Below are 21,110 nucleotides of genomic sequence, written 5' to 3'. Positions count from 1 at the left end.
TACGGTTCTGATCATGCCTCTGAGATCGTCTCTTTCTTAAACTGAGAGACCTCAGTCCGAGAGCTGCCACCCTCAAGACCCCAGAGCTTGGTGGCTTCCTACCACCCCTACTCCAAGGCCAGCCCAGCCCGGTGCCCTTCTCTGAGTCCACAGGGCCTGGGAGACAAGCTGCCGACTGGGTGACTGATTTGAGAAACAGACTCACAGGCCTCTTCTGGGTGCAGATGCCCTTCCCTTCACCCCCACCTGCTTCCTCCCCAGGGGGTGCCTCTGCAGCTGGTTCCCTTCCGTGGCCCATAGGCCCTGTTTCTTCAAGCTCTTGTGGCCTTTGTGTCTCTCCCAGTAAGGTCCCCCAAAGATGTCATGGTCAGAAGGTGCTACAGATTGAATGTTCATGTCTCCCCCACAGATTCATATGTTGAAACCCAGTCCCCATTGTGATAACATTTAGAGGTGGGCCCCTTAGGAGGTGATTAGGTCATAAGGGTAGAGCCCTTGTAAATGGGATTAGTGCCTTATAAAGGAGACCCCAGAGAGATCCTTCACCCCTTCCACCACGAGAGGACACAGTGAGAAGACAGCTGCCAGGAAGTGGGCTTTCACCAAACACCAAATCTGTTGATGCCTGGATCTTGAACTTCCCAGCCTCTAGAAACATGAGAAATTTCTGTTGTGTGTCAGTCACCCAGTTTATGGTATTCTGTTATAGCAGCCCAAACAGGACTAACAACAGGGCAGGGAAGAGGAAACCAATTTCCAAACTCCTGGGCTTCAGCAAGCAAAGGTGACACTTTGGGCACCTGAACTTTCTAAAACTATAACTAACTCCTGGAAGGGCAGGCAACTGATAGTGGAGGGGGTCACAAAAGCACCCCCACATTTGCAGCGCTCTGTCTGCAGCCCTTCCTTGCCCCTGCTCCCTTGAGGACAGGGGCTCGGATCCCCATGTCACAGATGGGGGAACCAAGGCTCAGAGAGGCAGGACAACATGTGCCAGGTCCCACGGTACGGGGAGGCCCAGCTCTGCCATTGCTCCCCACTTCAGTCTTTCCTCTACCACCCACCATTCAGTGTGGCCCACGGCACAGGCTCCAGGTTCAAATTCTAGTTCTGCCGCCTACCAGCTGTAGCAGCTCAGAAGACATAGCTCTTCTCTCCTGCCCTGAGCCATTCTCTATCCTCTGGGAGATGACCTCAGATGTGGCCCCACGGTGACCTCTTGGCACAAGGTGGAAGCTGCTGGCCCCTCTCCCGCGCCTGTATCACCAGGTGTGGGTCTGCTGATCCCACGCAGAGATGCCTCTCCCATGGACCTGTACCCTCCGCACCGACAACCTCCACAGGAACCTGGGCAACAGCTCTTTGCTGAGGCTGTCCCAGAACCCTGAAGCCTCCTAGCAGGGCTCCCTGCCCCTGTCTTCCCCTGCAAGACTCCAGGAGCAAGGGGCTCTGAGTTAGCCAGAGATGCGACCACCCGGGCATGCCCCTCTGGGGACCTTGCTGTCACCGTATCCTCCACCTGCTGTGAGGCTGTTCTGACCTAACACCCTCACACTCTGGGGAGGAGGAGGAGAGGCCTTGGGAGGGGCAGGGGCTGAGAAGGGCACAACTACTGGCTCAGCTTAGCAGCCCCAGAGGAGCCATCAGCTTGGGGGTGGCTCCAGGCAGCTGGTGCCCATGGAAGGCATGGCCAACGTGAGCCAGGGCCCCTGGGCCAGGTGTCTTGGGGCAGCCCTCCCCCAACATTGACCTCCCCGTGCCCCCTCTCTGGTGGGGGACATGTAGAAGAGGTGTAGGAGACCAAAGCCAGTCAGTTGGCTGTCAGGCAGGAGCTCCTGCCACAGACGAATTGGCTTTTGAAAAGCTTCTCAAAAATGGAATTTTCTCCTTCAGGCAACAACGGAGTATGTGCGGGGAGGGGCAAGCAGGAGGGCAACAACCACCCTCCATCTCCCCGCACAGGGCTAGGGAGAGAGCATTCCCAGAACTTACAGTGGGGAGGTGGTGCCAGAAGAGGCCACCCCCAGGGCAGGACATGGGAAGGAAAGAGGTGAGGAGCAGGCTGGGCTAGGGGGACAAAGAGGGGGTCCAGGAAGGGCTTCCGCCAGGCTCCAATGGCTCTGCCTCAGTATATCCAATTACGCTCACGTGGCAGCCTCACCACGTTTCAGACGCCCTCCCAGGAGCCCCCCCTCAGTCCCATGCATCCCTGCTGGGTGCTGAGCAAGAGGACCATATGGAAGGAATAATAAGACAATTAACTTTCCATTAAAGAACAATATATGTGGGTTTTTAGAGAGGCGAGCGGCAGCAATCTCTACCCAGCGGCACACTTCACACCCGCACCCCGCCCACTCCCTCCTCACGCACCCCACACCCCAATCATCTACACTAGGAGAGAGCAGGGTGCCGCTGGGCCTCAGCGGGAGGTGGCTGGAGGAGGGGGGTGCTGCACCAGGAGCAGAGCCCCCAGGATGATGGTTTGGAGGTTCCAGTAACCCTGGGGAGGGAGTGTGATGGGCCTGGGTGGGTCTCCCTCACCACCACTCTCCGGACTGAGCACATTAGCTGGGACAACTGTGCATGTCCTGCGTGAGTGCAGGTCCACCTGGCCAAGGTGGACTGACTCTTGGGACACATGTGAACCACAGTGCTTTGATAGAAGGACCAACTGTAGGTCTGGGGGTCACAACAACTTGAACTCCCATTCTGGCCCTCTCGGGGCTGCTTCTGTCCCCTGGCACCTTCCCCCACCCCAGCTTCCTTCATCCTCTTCTGCTGCCCCTCTGGCGTTCTGAGCTTCCCTGGCACTCCTGGACATTGCTGATCCCACTTGAGATGCCCAGAGAGGACCCCTTACCCCGAAGGGGGGCCAAACACAGCTCTGGCAAGCACCCCCTGAGCCAGTGTGTGACAGCGCATGTGTTTCAGGAACTGGCGGTACCAGCGGAGTGTGGGAGTGGAGGAACGGGGAGAAGGCTGTTTTTATTTATTTATGTGGTTGCACCGGGTCTTAGTTATGGCAGGCAAGCTCCTTAGTTGTGGCATGTGAACTCTTAGTTGTGGCATGCATGTGGGATCTAGTTACCTCACCAGGGATTGAACCTGGGCCCCCTGCACAGGGAGCGTGGAGTCTTATCCACTGCACCACCAGGGAAGTCCTGGGAGAAGCCTGTTTCAAGGGCACCTGCGGAGGGCCCTGTTCCTGCCTCCCTGAGCCCCTCAGAAAAGGGGTCCTCAATGAGGCCAGATTTTGGTCCTTGCCTGGAGCCAGCTCCAGATGTGGCACTCTGCAAATATTAATTACACATTCCCAGGGAGCACTGAGCAGACACGGTGTGGGCATGGCCAGGGGCAGACAAGATGGGCTAGGACTATGGTGCCGTCACTGGTTCAAAAATCCCATTTCTGGCTACCCACAGAAGTGGGGACACATGACAACATTTGTCTGATTCACCATGACTGTCCAGAGAAGCACAGCCGTGGGGAGGGGAGCAGGAGACTTGGGGTCAGGGATCTCTGAGTCCTGGGGTCTCGCTCTCTGTGGATGCAGCTCAGCAGTCCAGGGCAGGGACCGCCCCAGGCCTGCACCTCTGCCTTGATAGTTCTCACCAACCCCACCACTACCCAGGGCTAGCAAGTCAGGGCTCCAGGATGGGACTGGTGGGTAAAGACAGTCAACCACACCTTGGTTTCCCCACGAGTGACTAGCGGCATAGAGCCGGGCTAAGGCCATCACGGGGGCGGAAGCAGCCAGGGACGTAGGCAGGGCTCTGAGCCACTTCTGCCCTGAGACACGTGTGGGGGTTGATGTGGACTGAGAAATGCTCCCACAGGTCCAGACTTGGATTGAGCTTTCCCAGAGGATAGCCTGTAGTCCACAGACATGACCATCCCACGTCTCTGCTCCCATACCAGCTCTAGCCAGACAGACTTTCCTCACCCCCGACCCCCACCCCAGACAGAGGATCTTCTCACTTCCTTCTGTAGAGACCCTCCACGGAAGGTGCCTCACCGAAATCAGGAATCCGTCCCAGGGCTGGTGCACCTGATGAGCCACTGGTTCTTCCTCCTGTCTGACTATAATTTGTCCTGCTTTGCTTTCCCACAAGGTCCCCAGAGTTGTTCCCTTTCTACCCTGGACACCCAGTCAGAAGGGAATAGGTCCCTGGCTGTACCCATCAGAGTGACCTGGGCTTCAGAGTGGGGAGACAGGCTGTCTCCACATGGTCCCCCGTGCACCCCCAGGCACCTGATGAATTATTCTGATCAACCTCATTATGTGAATGAGCTCAGAGCCCAAGCATATGCTCTCTGCTGTCCCCCCAAAGGATGACAATATGGTGCTGATGGGCGAGGGTAGGAAAGGGGTTTAGGAGACCTCGCTCAGCTTCTACGGGCCCTGGAGGGGGCAGACTGCAGGAGAGCCCATACTTCTGTGGCCTGTTCACAGCAGGAGTAAGCCAGGGCTGGCGGGGCTGGGTTTACCCGGTGGGGCACGGCTCAGGAGCACCAGGCCACAGTGGGCACTCCTACTCTGTGCTGGCCCTGGGTTTAGATGAGGAAATGTGACATGGTCTTTGCAGACAGCCCCCACACTCCACCAAGGTGTGCCATGGTGTCCAGCCTGTAAATGGGCCACAGTCTGCACCCAACCACACCCCCATGGGGTTGTGGTGAGGTCGGGAGGAGGAAAGTGCCAAGACAAGGAAAATGCTCCTAAATGCCACCGTCTGCAGTTTCTGAACTCTTGCAGCTGCCAGCTCTATGGCACCCAGCTTCTGCGGGTCGGGCTGCCTCTAGGACTGGGGCTGGTGGAGAGGGCAGCCATGTTGGGGAAGAAAGCCAAGGATCACCCCAGTGGCAAGGTGTTTGGGGGCCCACCGAGGAAGCATGGAGAGGGGCGGGCCTAATGGGGACTGAGGCCATAAGCTTGGCAGAGGTGGTACCAGGGTCCACGGAGCATTGCAGCTGGGTCAGGGCTTCGATGCATGTGTCCTCCTGACTCTCAGAGCCTGGCTCTCAGGGCAGGGGCTGGCCACATGGGCCCTCTCATATGCACTTGAAGGAGAGCTCTGGTGGCTTTGTCAGGGGTGCCAGGGGTTGTGGGGAAGAGGGGCCGGTTGGCTCCCTCCTGCTCTCACAGGGTTGCCCTTTTCCTCTAGAACTCTTCACCTGCTCCCCGGCTGCCCACCTCACAGGGGTGTCCTGTGCCAAGAAGCAGCCCCAGAGCTGTCAGTGGGAAACAAGAGGCTAAGGAAGCAGGTGAGAAAAACTGGAGCAGGACAGAGAGCCACTGGAGAGCTGGCAGCCGTCGACAAGCAGAGGGATGCCAGAAGGAGCCCGGAACGCCAGGTCAGCACTTCTCTGCCTGGCCATAGCCACACCAAACCTGGCCCAGATCCCCTCTTTTTCAGGCTCATCCTGCCCACCCCAAGAGGGAAGGCCTAGCTAGAGGAGAAGCAGCGCCCTGGGACAGGAGTCAGGAGCCCTGTGTTCAAGCCCCAGTTCTGCTGTACCTGGCTGCGTGACTTTGGTAACCACTGGGAAGGTGGGAGTGGGGAAAGACGTGCTCATTGGTGAAAGTGTCTGGAATCACTCAACTCCCATCAGAAAGGAAGGGAACAACATATCCTGGGAATGAAAATGATCAATGAGGGAAATTCAGATTTGATTTCTAGAAGTGTATCTGTGTCAGCCTGTCCCCTGCCATTCTTAACACCTCATCCTCCAGCCAGATCTCCCAGCCACGCCATGGACCAAGAATGAGGATCAGAGAGGGTCTAGGACTTGCCCAGGAGCACACAGTGGGTATGCTGAGCTGGATTCCATCTCTGGTCCGCACCATCCAGGAAGCTATGGCTCAGACAGACCTGAGTCTCAGGCATGAAATGTGTATGTTATTTCCCCACTGGCAAACTTTTAGGGTCTGAGTGCCCACGACTATAAAATAAGCAGTATCCTTGAGCTGAGGATTGAAAGTACGGAAGATTCTTGACTGGAAGTGCATGGTTAACTCCTTATGTGGGGTACATCTTATGTCCCAATATGAAGCTCGGAGAGGCACATTACACACATTCCAGGGAACTCTCATTTCTTCATTAACCTACACAGCTGCACTCTTGGCAGTGCCCACTTAGAACCTAGTAAGTGCTGGGTGCTATTCCTGAGCATAAATTGACTTCTGTTCCGGAACAGCTTTTCCTACAGTGCCTTCTCTGGAAAGCTCTGCCGGCCTCCAAGTGTGGCTGAGTCATTGAAAGTTCACAGGAAGAGAGTACGATGGGGGTTACTGAAATTCAAGCCCAGTAACCAGGGAAGGGAGATTCAGAGAGGCTGGGCCACTGGGGTTGGGTGGAAGGACCCCCAGCAAGTTGATGGCTCAGACCCCCACCCGGACTCCCCCTCCTAGCTATGTTACCACCACATTAGCCACCCCTGATCAGCCCCATCCTGTGCCAGAGGTCCTACATCCACAGCCAATGTCAACACATTCACTGCCACCCCCATTTCCTGGGTACCTGCTACAAGCTAAGCATGGCGAAAGGCCCGAGGACACCACCTCATAGCAGCTGCCCCACAGACGTACCTCTGCTGACCTGGCCCTGGCCAAGAGAGACACAGGAACACAGTGGCGTATCTAATCGCCAAGCCGGGGGCCTGGACCCCCAATAATAACTCCACTTACTCTGCTGTGCCCAAGCCCACCATCAGTACGAGATCCCCATTAACCCCCTGTTCAGTTCAGGTTGCACTTTCTGGCCCAAGCCTCCAGTAAGAGCTCCTTAAAGTCCAGCACGTACCTGGGAGCCCCACCCCAAGCACTCCAAGAGCTCAGCTCTCTAAGCCTCTGCGTTTCCACGTAAAGAGCGACAGCTCAGGAGCCTGTGGCCCGACAGCGACACATTTTGCAGCCTTCTGGGGGTGACGGATGGCCTGCTCTTCACATCACTATTTCAAATATTAACATAATCTCCCAGGATGAATGTGGTCGCTCGCGTCTAATCAATCACCCCTCCCACCCCCGATACCTCATCTCACCAAGCACTCGCTTGCCACTTGTCTCGTGCTGCAGCTCCTTGGGCAGGCAGCACTGACTGCTCTCCGGGGTTGTTTGGCCTGGCCACCCCACTCATTGCGAGGACAGTCTCTCTGGCTTCCGTGCACAACTACACCCACAGGACCCTCCAGGACCTGGACTCCACTCCGTATGCTGCCTCAAAAACAGATCTCACCCTCCTGAAAAGCCTGACACCTACCCATCAGAGCCGACTAAGTACCACCTCAACATTGTGACCTGGGGAAGAGCAGGCCAAGACCCGAAGGAATCACTGTGTCTCTGTTTCCCCACCTGCCCCCATGAGTCCACAGTGTCCCATCACGCTGGGTCCTCAACTGCACCAAGCTTTCCTCACTCCTTATTGCTGAAGCCCTTCCCCCACTTCCAGCTGGAACAGGGTCCCTAAAGGGAAAGCCAGTGGCACCAGGCTTACCTCACGGAGCTGCTGCACACCCCCAAAGATCCGCATCACGCCATCAATCTCCTGCTCCAGGCGCCGGGCCCAGTGCTGCATCCTGTGTGCAGAGAGGAGAGGAGTGTCAGGAGGACCCGCCTGGGGCTGGAACAGCCCCGCCCCAGCCACCGAGAGGTGACACGCAGCAGCCGCCCCTTCAGAACCCAATTTTCACTAGAAGAGAAACAGAGGCTGGGAACCAGAGCGTGCCTCTGATTCCCTTTGAAGTCTGGACCCGGTGGCCCAGGCTCTCCTCACGTACTGTTGGACAGCCAGGGAGGGGAGCAGATTATAGTTTAAATGCACTGAGGGAGTCCAGCGGCTCCAAGAAGCCTGCAGGGAGACTATTTTTCACTGTGAAGAGCCAGCCCTTGATGCTGCTGCTCTGAACATGGGGACTCAGGATACCAGGGAGGAGGGGACGTGAGTGAGCCTGGTGTCTGCTGGATCTCAGAGCCTTCTGCCCCAAGGCTGGGTGGCACCTAGGCAAGGGGAGGGAACATGAGAGCTGCTGCCACCACCAAGTCACTGTGTAACCTGGGGCAGGCCCCTGCCCCTCTGGGCCTCATTTAAACAGTGGACATGGAGAGCTTCCTGCTCAGACGGCCCTCGCCTTTCCAGTACCCTAGTAAACAGAGGCTCATCACTAGATGCCCCATGTGAACTGTCTACCCACAGGTCCAGTTCAGACTATCCCACACCTTTCTGGGGGCCTGGCAAGCCCCATGAGCCCTTCACCAGAGCCACCAGCCTGAGCAGGTCTCCCTTGCACTGGTGCCACGCTGAGCTCGCTTTAACCTATCTGGGTCTCACTATCCTCCTCCAGAAAGTGGGGATAATTTGGGGCCACCTTGTAGGGTCTGAGAAGAACACATGGGAACTGGAGGGTCAAGGGTGCTGCACAGGGATCTCTGTGAGGGGACAGGATGGATAGGTGGTCACAAGGTCCTGTATTCTCAGCCCACGCTCATGAACAGGGATGGTGTCTGGGGAGAGGGCTGGCTTGGGTTCTAACCTGTGATCCCACTTTAGGCAGTGCCAGATCAGGTGAGCAAAATCACACCAGCGCTTGCCAGGGCCTGCCGGCCAGAGAGACACTCTCCACACTGCCAAAAGCACTTTCTGCTGTGACCAAAGCCCCTGCCCTAATGCATCTGAAAGGCATCTCAACTTCCCCTTCCCACCAGACACAGAACAAAGCCTTCCCCGGGAGGGCTCATAGGAGAACTACCACACAGACTGAAATATGCTCACAGGTTAATAAGCACATCCCGTGAGGCCAGGTAAGGGTGGGGTGAAGCCAGCCCCCAGCTTCTGGAAGGGTACCCCAGGAGCCATGGGATCCGGGAGATTGAGTCTGGCCCCAACTCCTGCCCTGGGCCTGCCACCTTCCCCACCACCCCTACTGCCACTCGGGGCCAGGACTCTTATAGCTCCCTGGGTCAGAAAAGCTAAAGTCTTTACCCCAGCCCCCTGCCCCATATCCCTGTGGCTGGGGGCTGGGCCCTTGCCATTGTGTGTGCCCGCATCGGTTGGCATGGGAACTCAGATCAGGAAGCGGGCGGATCACTAATTGCAATTTGCCAAGCTGAATGTCAGGACCGTGATGGAAAAAAAAGTCAACATCAAAAGAAAGAGGTATTGGGCTTCCCTGGTGGTGCAGTGGTTAAGAATCCGCCTGCCAACGCAGGGGACACTGGTCCAAGCCCTGGTCCGGGAAGATCCCACACGCCATGTAGCAACTAAGCCCATGCGCCATAACTACTGAGCCTGAGCTCTAGAGCCAGTGAGCCACAACTACTGAGCCTGCGAGCCACAACTACTGAAGCCCACATGCCTAGAGCCAGTGCTCCGAAACAAGAGAAGCCACCGCAGTGGGAAGCCCGTGCACCACAACAAAGAGCAGCCCCTGCTCGCCGCAACTAGAGAGAGCCCGTGTGCAGCAACAAAGACCCAACGCAGCCAAAAATAAATAAATAAATAAATAAATAAATAAATAAAATCTAGTTTTTAAAAAAAGAGAAAGAGGTATCAGCTTCAGCTTGTTGCTGGCTGAGACACAGCCTGATGCCCACCTCTGCTCCCCACTGCAGGGGAAAAGCTAACCCCAAGCCCAGGTGGAGGCCAGGCTGCAGGCCAGGCTATGAAGGGTGATCAGGCCTCAACCACCAGGGGAGGTTTTTTGCTGGGGGAGGGCAAAGTCCAGCAGAGAATGGAGAGCCTGCTTGTCCCCTGGCTCCAGGTCACCAGGAGCTGATGGCTTGGCCCTGGCTGAGCCATAAGCACCTGACAGTGTGTCAGGTGGCTGTTTTATGCTCCTGAGACAGAGCCTGGGATGCTGCTATGGGCCACAGGGACTGGCCTACCCCTGACACATCAGAACAGGCACACCCTCCTGGGGTCTAGAGGTGGCTCTAGCCCCTGGTCTGGCACGGTGGGTCTGATGGGTAGACCCCAGGCCCCAGCTGCAATGCCCACCATCACGATGCCAGGGAAAACAAGTTATTCTGATCATTCACCTAAACCAAACCCAACTAGGAAGGCAGTATGTGTCCAAGAGTTTAAAAGAACGTGATAGATCATTCATTTCATCATCACAGAGACATGAATTTGTGGGTTCCAGAGTTTGGCTGGTGTCCCAGTGCTGGTTCCAAGGGGTGACACATGGGACCCAGGAGGCCAGGAGTCAACTATGCACCTGCAGTGTTCTTGCCCAGAGGCAGGAGAAACCACCCACCAAGCCCGTACTAACCCTGGCCAGGCACAGTCATACTCACACCAACAGAAGGGCATGGGGGCTTTGAAAGGATGGGGGATGCATCAGGATTCGTGGCGCCACTGGGTCAAAGGCAAACTGACCAAATGCTGCCTGGGGTCCCATCAATATGGACCCAGGTGCCTGCATCTCCCATTGCTCCCTGGACAGACAGTGTGGCCCATGGGTCACCCGCCCCCCCCCCCAACAGGGTAGATCCCCCTGCTGGCTCCCCGCATCCCTGTGATTTTCCATGCGATTCATTGAGATGACACTGCTTATCTCCAAGTGTCTCTAAGTGCCAAATTAGCAAGACAGTGAGGAGAGAGAGTGTCTGGGAGGAGGCACGTGCAGCCGGGGACTGCAGCCGGCATGATGTCTGGTGTGGCCATGACAGCCTCACACCATTATGTCCTCCAATGTGCCCAAACCTAGTGGGGTGCAGGCACTGAGCCCCCATTTCACAAACAAGAAAACTGAGGCCCCTGACAAGGATAGGTGCGGAGCCATGTTCTACAGAGAGAAGCCAGACTTGTCTTCCTGGCTCCATCAGCTCCATGACCCCACCCTCCTAGGACAATGCAGCCTCTGGGAAGCCTAAGGGAGAGGCTGCCTCTGTCAGCTGTGTGACCTCGGAGAGTTCTTGCCCCTCGGAACCTCAGCTTTCTGGTCTATAAACAGGGAAGATAATGACTGGCTGAATACCTTTCAGGGCCAAATCCACACGGAACCTTGATGGGCAGTATTATTATTGGGCAGTCCCCTGAGGGCTAGAAGCTCATCAAATCCAGCCCTTCCTCGCTTCCCAGTGCTCAGAAAATCTTCCCTGAATGCCTGCTGGGGGGAGAGAGCACAGAGGGAGGGAAATGTGGAAAGGGTTTCCCTAATGGCTCTCTGTAACCCCCTGCTCCCCAGGCTGAGAGAGGCCGGGAGCAGGCACAGGGCAAAGATGTGTGTGTCCCAGGGCTAGAGGGTTGAGGGCAGCCCAGCAGGAAGATGACACCAGCTGCTGTGGGACTCCAGGTCTTTTAGTCTCCAGGGCATGTTTCAGAACCAAGAGGAGTACGTGAGGAAAGAGGAGGTGTCATCATTAGGCAAGCGAGCAAAATCATCCATATGTGGAGCGAGGAGCTGGAGCTGAGGACCCCCTTTAGCAGACAGAACTATCAAGACTCCCACTAGAAGGCTGGGGAGGCCCCAGGTCAAGCTACAAGAGCAGTGAAGGCCTCCAGCTCCGAGGCCAGATACACAGGCTCCCCCAGACAGGGAGGAAGAGGTAGGGAAGATGGGAGAGGGGAGGAAGGGAGGGGAAGGGAGGGGAGGAGAGGGGAGCGGAGGGGAGGGGAGGGGAGGGAAGAGAAGAGGGAAAGAGGCTGTATACAGATGCAACAGCATAGTTTAAACTGTTGCCAGTTGTTAATTTTATACGTGAAGTTGTTGATCAGAATGTGATTTAATTGTACAGTATAATCCAGGCTTTTGGAATAAATTATGCAGAAAACTCATCTATAATTAAATCAAAAAAACAGAGACAGGTGACACTGCACGTTCACCCTCAGAGGGCAAGGGTAGGTGTGGGCAGCTGGACCCTGCAGAGGGACGAGAGGGAAGGGGGAGGGCTTTGTTCAAGAGCAGACAGGGGAAGGCCCAGGAGAGGCTAAGGCCCAGTAGGGGCGAGGATCTCTGGACCCCCACCTACCTCTGCAGGCCTTCTCACCACTCCCAAGGAGGCGTTTTCCTTGCCATCAAAGACTTGCTACAGACTTCCTCTGCCAGGCAGACTGGGGGCCTAAGAGCAGTCTGCAGCTCTCCCCTCAGCTCAATCAAGGCAGTCATCGTAGAGGGGGAGATGCCGAGGGTAGAACAACAGGTGAGGTGGGAGGAGTGGAGGGCAGGGCAGGGCTAGGCTAGGGCAGGTGAAGGGTGCAGGGGAGCAGTCACAGGGGAGGCCACTTGCTGCCAAGGGTACTATGAGCCAAACTTGGCAATGGTGGGGGCCCACGGGTCTCCTGCTTCCCTTGTGACGGACTGGCCAATTATTCTTTCAACTCTGGGGGAGGCAATGATTTCAAATAAAATGCTATTTAATTATTCTGATCATATTTCAGCTGGCCTGCCACCTCCCACCTTGGTGCCCTAGCAGTCTTCTGAAGGGGAAAGAAAGATAGAGCAGGAGGCGGGGGTAAGAGAAAGACGGAGAGACAGAGAGACACAGACATGAAGAGAGCCCAAGAGAGCTGGTCTAGAGGGCCTGGGTGTCAGGTTCACCCCGTCTCAGGGGATTACTGGTGGATGGGCAAGAGGGCCACTCCCCATTCCAGCCTGGAGAGGCCAGCAAAGCTCAGAGAGCAGTCGTGGCCCCTGCTGAAGCAGGGCTTGGGACATGGCCAACCCCTCCCCAGGCCACAGTCCTGCTGCAAACAGCAGGAAGCTCAAGGCTGCACCCCAGGATCGTGGTACCTCCAGAGCCACCTCCCCCGAGGAGTCCTCCCCGACCACTCTGTGGATATCCCTCTCTACCTAGACTGAGTGCCCAGACTCAGCTCTGGCTCTTCCGTGACCTTAGACCAGATGAGCCCTCTTAGGCCTCAGTTTTCCCATCTGGAAAATGGAGATAAAGCTCACCACTTGTCTACCTCCCAGGACCCCAAACAGAAGCAGGTGGAAACCACTGCCTCATGGAAGGGATGACTGCCCCACACACTCATGCACACACAGACCCATCTGAGCGGCGGGGCCGCTCTCTCCTCAATCCTGTCCCCTTCCTCAGACCTGCAGCTCATTAAGCATGGGATGGCTGTACCTCCTCCTTGGACTGGGGCCTCTAAGTGGGCTGCAGCACTCCCTACACTACCTAAGAGACCCGACACAGGGGAGACTCCTTGGGAAAGGTAGGGCCTCCGATGACCAGAGCATCCTTCGTGCTTGTCTGCTCAGGAGAGAAGACTCTTGGCCTCAACATCTTTCAGGACTCAAAGCCCAGGGTAGGGCCCCCAACCTTGATTTGATCACAGCCTCCCAAGAAGAGAGGGCAAGTCTAGCCAAGGTCATTCACTCTGCAGAGGCCAAGTGGGCCAAGCCACTCCAGACCATTGAGATCAGAGTGCCTAGAGGCACGGAGACCAGTCAGCACTGACCTGGCACTGCACAAACCACAGTGGGGTGGGGGATGCACAGAGGCCTGGAGAGAGGGGAGCATGCTGGCTCAGCCAATTCACGTGGAATAAGGCTCCCCAGTTAGCCATCCACCACTTTACAAGCAGGGAAACTGAGACGCAGGACTCAAAGGGACAGGCTCACCGTCAGTGGATTTGTGATTCTGCTTAAGGGGCTCCTAGTGTAACATGGGGCCCCCAGGAGCATCGTCCCCACCCCACCCCCACCCAACCCATGCACACAAGGACGAAGGTAGCCCACTTATCACAAGGGATCCTCAGAGATCCCCTGGTGCTGGGGAGGGGCTGGTGCTGCTGAAGCTCAAATTAGTCCAAATCCATCGGCCTCGACTATGTGTGTCTTGGGACCCTGCCCAAATACTGCTCGTTAATGAGGTTATTAATTATGGGGCTGTCCCTTCCCTTTCTTTGTCGGGGGCGGGGGGGGAACCCTTCCCTTCCAGTGGGCTCTCGGCTGGGAGGCAGCAAGCCTGTGCCTCCCCGCTTAGACTAACAGTGAACAGTCATCCACTTTAATTAGGGCGCCAGGTCCAGCCCAGTATTTACTCCCAGTAGCCTGATAGGGGGAGGGGACAAGGCCTGGAACAAGGGAGCAGCTCAGGGCTGGGGAGCTGGGCAGTCCATTTGGCCCAGAGAGGGATGGAGAGTGTCCCAGGCGCACACAGCACTCTGCCTCACTCCCCACCATCAGTGCAGGACTGAGGGCCCATAGGGACACCAGCAGTCAGGGAAGCACACAAGGACTGGGGCAAGCCAGGGACATGCAAGCTGAGAAGGGGAAGGAGGTTTCCCAGGGGAGATGAGGAGGACAGCATGGAAGGCCCACCTGAGCCTGATTTCTGTTTCTGCCATGGTTAGCTGTGTGACCTTGGTAACATCCTTTCCCCTGTTTGGGCCTCAGGTAACTCATCTAGAAAGTGAACTGCAGCAACACAGTACTGTGTCAAGACTGCCACACCCAGAGCCACAAGGTTCCTGAGCAGTCCCTCAGCAGGACCCTCCTCACCAGGCCTGGTCTGGGGTTTCCAGCAGCAGGAGAAGCCCATAAGGGGCACTGCTCCAGCTTCCACGGGAATGAGTTCTGCCCAGCAGTCCCAGGAGAACCAGGAGAGGGGCTAGAGAAGGCACCAGGGAGCCGGGGAGAAAAAGGAGGTGTGCAGCAGGAAGGAAAACACCGTTCTGCAGGAGAGCAGGGGACTGACTGTGGCCCAGACCCAGGCTGGAGGGCTTGGCCAGGGTGGGGATGGGCCCTGGGGCCGAATCTCCTCCAGCCCCTGCCGTGTACCAGGTCCTGCTCTGTGGTCCACACCCAGCTCTGTGGTTTGGACTCTCCAGGTCTCAGCTTCCCTCTCTGCTCAAGGAGGGGTGGCCTGGGGCCTCCACAGGCCATGTGGGGATTTGTTTCCCAAGGGGTCTGACTGGGGCCTTCCTGCCTGCCTCACTGGGTCTGCACCAGTGAGGCCAGGGCTCTCAGTGCACTGCCTTAATTATCTTCACAGCAGTCAGATCATCCCCAGTCCTCAGAGGGAAAACTGAGGCACACAGCAATTGAGTGATGTGCCCAAGGTCACACAGCTAATGAACACCAGTCAGGATGATACACACCTCTCTTCAGACACCAGTCTTAAATGCCCAGCTGCGGCACGGCATGTCCACTTGGATGCCTAATGGGTCTCTCAAACTGAATGTGTCCTAAACCCAGACACGGACCTCCCTCTGGATCTCCTCCTCCCTTTTCTCTGCATCCCCTGCCTCCCCTGGCTCAGCTGATGCCAGCTCCTTGGTTCAGGACCGAAGCCTCAGGGTGACCTGCAACCTGCTTTCTCTCGCACCCACATCCAATCTCTCAGCAAGTCATGTTGGCTCCACCTTCACAGTCTGCCCACTGCCCTCCACCTCCCTGGCCCCCAGCCTGGCCTGGGCCACCATCATCTCTCTCCAGGACAAGTGCAGTCACCAGTTCACTGGTCTTCAGCTTCTGTCCTTGCACCCCCTCCCCCGGGCTGTTTACCTCCACACGCAGCCAGAGCCCCCTGTTAGAACAGTGTCCCTCCTCTCTCAACACCAGGCCACAGCTCCATGACACTAGAAGAAAGACAAAGCCCGTCCAGGGGCCATACTCTCAATGGCCTCCTTGATCTCGCTCCTCAGGCCACACTGGCCTCCTCGTTGTGGCTTGAATACACTCCTGCACTCCCTGCACAGCCTTTGTACATGCTGTTCCCTATGCCTGGATCAGTCTCTCCTCAGAAGTCCTCAGGGCTCCCCTCTCACCTCCTTCAGTGAAGTCCACCTTGCCCCCCATTTTAAGTTGTAGCCTCCCAGCAGCAACTGATCTCAGGTGCCCTCCTGGGGTTACCGGCCTCCTGGGCTGTGAGCCCTGAGGGAGGAGGCTCCTGCTCTCCAGCCTGGAGGAACAGGCACTTGGCTGAGCAAGCGCACCTCCCCAGAGGGGCCTGATCTCCCCGCCGTCCTGCCCAGCCTGCATGCTGCCGGCCACAGGAGCAGGCAGGTGGGTGTGCAGTGGCAGCCTGTGGAGGGGCTAGAAGGGCCGTGGCTGCCCCAGGGACAGCCACTTTCCCCGGCTCCTCTCTGTATGAATTATTAAAGCTCATTTATGATGGGCCTGCCCAGGCCTGTGGCTTCCGTGCATAATTCATGGCTCTCCCAGGAGGGCCGGGTGCTGGAGCAGCCACTTCTTCCCAGAAGCAAGGAAAGTGCAGGCACGGAATGGCCCAGACCCAGGCTGTCCTCCCCCCATCCCTTTCACCCTGTCCCGATCTCAGATAGCCCAGTACCTCTACCCACCCTGCCCCATCTGGGATTCTGGACACTGGGATTCTGGTTCAGTGCAGACTCCCCTCTCTGTGCCTCGGTTTTCCATCTGTGGACTGACGGAGTTGGTGGTTTTCAAACTGCAGGGAGAGCAGAATCATCTACCTCCACTCCCCAGGGGGCCGAGGACCATGGGTTCCCAAGGTACCAACACCCAGGTGTCATTGTTTGTGAATTTTCCAGCAATCTAGACCTGGGACTTAGCAATGAGCAAGAGGAGCTCAGGAACTAGTTAAGGCATCCCCAGAGAAAAGCAGAAAGTCCAGGCCAGGGACACAGGGTATGGAACAGTCAGTCACTCTGCCCAGGATCCACCATCTGCTCCCCAGGCCTGGAACCACCTGCCTCAGTCACTGACACAGATCATTAACATTTGGGGTCTGCAGAGCCTCCTTCTCTCCCCAGCATGTTCCCCAGGTAGTCAGGTACAATGCAAAAGTAACCCCTGCCTAGGCCCATTTAACAAACTTGTAAACTGAGGTTCAGTGAGGCTGGCTCTTGGAGGCAGGGGTAGATATGTTGACACAGCCCCTGTGCCCAGCCAGGTGCTGTGATGGGAGAGCCACACCCAAGCCTGGTCTCAGGAGGTGCACAGCAGGGTTGAGGCACCCGTGGAGGTCACCAGGAGAGTCAAGGAGGAACCCAGGGGTTCCAGCTCCCTGTTCTTGCCCCATGCCAGTAACTGAAACCTGACTGGAGGTGGCAAGATAGGCCCTGTCCATGTGTCACCAACCACTCCAGCCAGATTCTATGATTCACACATCCCCACCTCCCCTCCTGTACATCCTCCCCACTCCCCAGCATGAGTCAAATCCTCTCTGAGCCACAAATAGCCGTCCTCCATGTGCGTCCTCGACATGGCCTCCTGCTGTGAGGAGGACAGAAACCTCTCTAGGGATCCTCTATTTCTCCTCAGGGTAGAGATCCCCCAGGGAAGCTGGCAGTGTCCCAGAGGACACACTGGGTGCAGAGGAGAGGTGAAGCAAAGACCAGAAAAGAACTCAACCCATCAGGGCAAGCTTTGTTCTCTGGCCTTGTCCCCCGCTACCTGGCCAAGTCACCTCTGCCGGAAAGTCTTCCAGGATTTCTCTCCACCCCTTCCCCCAAACCCACAGTCCTTACTCCACTTTACCAACCCTTGCCTTAGGTTGGAGCTGCAGTCCGGTCCCATCATCAAGCTTCCTGCAAAACTTAGCTTGCAGGATGGCAAAGAAGAGTCTTCTGGAAATGCTTGGGGATAGATTTCCCTGAATATCCTCCCATCACCAGACTGGTACCTGCCCTGTCCAACCCCCTCTGCAGTGGGAGAGAGACTGGAGGGCAGGGCAGGGAAAGGGCTTCTAACTTCAGCAGGTAGCAGAGCACCAAGGAAAGGAACAGATGATTCAGAGTACCCATTGTGTGCTGGGTGCTGGGTGTGTGAGGCCACTGAAGTCACACAGCACCCATGGCTAGGTGCTAACTGATTCAGGCCCACTTCGTGGATGAAGACGGAGGCCTAGGCGGTGAAGCAATGCACTCAAGGCCACACAGCCAGTCTGTGCTCAACCAGAAATTGAACCCAGTAAAGGATGGCTCCAGAGCCCAGGTTCTGTCCCCTAGGCAATTAGGCTTCCTTAATCCCAAAGAGGACTTCAATGGCCAAGATTCAGGAAATAGGGTGCAGGTAAGGGCCACCCCTCATTTATGACCTTTTCCAGCTTTGCGAAGGGATCTACTCCAAATCAGGGCCCTCACTGCCTCCCCACGCAAGCCAAAGCTGGGTGCAGTCAGAGTCCTTCCTTTTACCCCACCAGAGCTACCCTGCTGTAGGAATGTTGTCTCAGCAGTGCAGAGCCCAAGCTCCCTCAAACCCCTCCCATGACGGGGGGTGGGGTGGGGAGGGGGAGATGCCCACTTCCTCTGGGATTTGCTCCTCACTAGTTAGCTCCGGGCTTCTCAGCGCAAGCCAAGCTGCATGTAAATCAAATGTGAGTACTCGGACCACCTTGACTCTCCATGCTCTATGGTGAATCCTTTAGCAATGCAAATCCCCTCTGTGAGCTGCAATGAGGAGGGGCCTTCAGGTGCCACCCCAGCGGCCCCACCCCTTCTGAGAAGTCCCAGGTTGGTGGCCAGAACAAAAGGAGCCACTGCCTGGTGAGCCTGTGTTGTCCTGAGAGATGGCTTGACGAGTAACAGGTTGGCCAAACCCAGTAGGGCTATCACAGACAAAATACTCTGCAGATGTTGCCAGCCTTCTATAGATTCCCTACTAGCTCCCTCACTCCCCATTCATTCATTCATTCATATAGTTACTGAGGCAGGCTCCAAGCTAGGCACCGTGTCTCCAAGGGACACAGTGGTGAGCAGGGCAGATGCAAGCCTGCCCTCGGAAGCTTGGAATTCAACCAGAGCAGACAGCTGATCTGATCCAGACTCAGTAAGTGGAGGGAGGAGGAGTCCGGCGAGCCTTGCGGGGGTGGGATGCACGGCAAGGGGCCTGACCCAGCCTAGGGGTCTGGCCAGGTAAAGGTGGCACTGCAGAGCAGCAGGGCAGTTCAGACAGAGGGTACAGCACGTGCAAGGAAGGCTCAGCAGTGAGCTGTGCGCACGGTGATGCCCTATGAACACCCTCAGACTGACTATGGGCATAAGCAGGCTGCTCCCACACTGAGGCCTGCAGCGCTCCATCCTCAAGGACATGGTGAGTGCCTCCATGTGACGGATGGTGAAGGACAGTGAGCTTCTGACACTGGGGAGATGAGGAGAGCGGGCGCAGTCAGTGGCTGGTAAACTAAGGGTTCAAAGAGCAGGGCTCTCTGCTCAGTCCTCGGCACCCAGCCTGGGAAGGCACAGCTCCACCTGGCCCTCTCCAGAGGCAAACATCTAGCTCTGACAAATCTCCACTTGGATGCCCTAGTCTGCATCTCAAATTCAATGTGTCCAGTACCTGATGGTCCCCTGGACTGACTCTTCCCCAGCCTCCTCCAGCTTACCTGGTGAAAACTCTGTCCTTTCAGATGCTCAAGCCAAACCCCTGGGGTCTCCTGAGACCCCTTTCCCTTTCTCACACCCAGACCATCAGCAGGTCTCACCACCATCACGGCCATCACCCTGGTGCTCCTCTGTTCACACCTCTCCCTGGGGGCCCCCACTTCAAAGTCATGCTAATTTTTTTTTTTTTTTTTTTTTTTTTTTGCAGTACGCGGGCCTCTCACTGTTGTGGCCTCTCCCGTTGCGGAGAACAGGCTCCGGATGCGCAGGCTCGGCGGCCACGGCTCATGCACGGGCCCAGCCGCTCCGCGGCATGTGGGATCTTCCTGGCCCAGGGCACGAACCCGCGTCCCCTGCATCGGCAGGCGGACTCTCAACCACTGCGCCACCAGGGAAGCCCCAAAGTCATGCTAATTTAATGGCCCAGGCTGTCCTGGTCCTAGCTGCCCTCTGCCCTCCTCTCCTCCCACTCTCCCCTTTTTCTCCTGCTCTAACCACTTCCCACCTCAGGGCCTTTGTGTTGGCCGTTCCTCTGCTTGGAACACTCTTCTCCCAGATACCCATGTGGCTCCCACTCTCCCCTCCTTCCAGGTTTTGCTCAAATGTTTTAGTGAGGCTCACTCTGACCTGCCTCCTCTAGTTAAACCCTCCCCCAAATTCATCCTGTCCCTTCTCCATGGCATCTGTCACCTTCCAACATAACATATCCTCTGTCTATATCACCTCCCCAGACTGTTGTCTGCCTGTCCCGTCAGTGCCTGGCACATGGCAGATGCTCATGAGTGTGGAGAGAATGAATGAATGGCAGGTTGTGGTGAGTGCCTGTGGAGGGAACAAATGTGCCCACAGTGGGGGAGGCACTGACTGGAAGAGGATGAACTGAGTGGGAGCCTCAGGTAGGACCAAATCCATGGGCTGTCCCACAGCCATGCGTCCCCCTCGCACTGACCTGTGGGCCACCCTTGCCCTGGCATTTGATTTGTTCTATGTTCACAATCATAAAATACAGGAAATATGATCCCATTTTAGAGTCCTTTTTTTTTAAACTTTAATTTTATTTATTTATGTTTGGCTGCATTGGGTCTTTGTTGCTGTGTGCGAGGGCTACTCTTCATTGCAGTGCATGGGCTTCTCATTGCGGTGGCTTCTCTTGTTGCGGAGCAGGGGCTCTAGGAGTGCAGGCTTCAGTAGTTGTGGCACGCGGACTCAGTAGTTGTGGCTTCTGGGCCCTAGAGCGCAGGCTCAGTAGTTGTGGCGCACGGGCTTAGCTGCTCCGCAGCATGTGGGATCTTCCCAGACCAGGGATCGAACCCGTGTCCCCTGCATTGGCAGGCGGATTCTTAACCACTGTGCCACCAGGGAAGCCCTATGATCCCATTGTAAAGGTTAGAAAACTGAGGGACAAAATGACTCATGGTCACATATGGGGCTCCAGCTCCTCCCCTCCTCAACCCCCGTACCCTGGACCATGCTTTCTAGCAAGCAGCAGGCGGACGGCGCAGTGAGGCCACCAAAGCCCACGGCTCTGGGTCCCTCTAGACGGCCCCGTGATGTCCCCACCCTTCTCCATTTTAGAGTCATGGCCTCCTCCATACGCCACCGGTCTGGAAACCACCTGTGAAATATATTTCCCCCAGCGCTGGCTCGGGAACCATGTAAATCACTCGGCTTAATGTCCTCTGGGATTGTTCCCCACCACCCCTCCCCAGCCACTCTGTGCCGGTGAATGTGGGGCGGCAGGGCATCAGGCAGGTGGGGCCCCAGTCATGGGCTGTGGGCAGCCCAAGGTACCCCAGGTGCTAGGAGGCACTGTGCAGGGGTGCAGCAGCCTCAGGGAGCACGTCAGCAGGAGAG

At 56.6% G+C, this 21,110-nt stretch overlaps 1 protein-coding gene across 4 annotated transcripts in view; it reads right to left on the bottom strand.

The window, feature by feature from the left end:
* Positions 1-21,110, bottom strand: part of CACNA2D2 (calcium voltage-gated channel auxiliary subunit alpha2delta 2) — a 138,390-nt gene that overhangs the window by 105,204 nt on the left and 12,076 nt on the right. For all 4 annotated transcript variants that reach the window (XM_060161761.1, XM_060161758.1, XM_060161759.1 and 1 more), the window contains exon 2: positions 7,494-7,575. In XM_060161761.1, coding sequence (XP_060017744.1) covers positions 7,494-7,575 — 82 coding nt within the window. The remainder of the gene's footprint in view (positions 1-7,493; positions 7,576-21,110) is intronic.

Source organism: Lagenorhynchus albirostris, chromosome 10 (assembly GCF_949774975.1).
Source record: "Lagenorhynchus albirostris chromosome 10, mLagAlb1.1, whole genome shotgun sequence".
NCBI classification, from domain to species: Eukaryota; Metazoa; Chordata; class Mammalia; order Artiodactyla; family Delphinidae; genus Lagenorhynchus; species Lagenorhynchus albirostris.
This window is presented reverse-complemented; position numbering and strand designations above follow the sequence as displayed.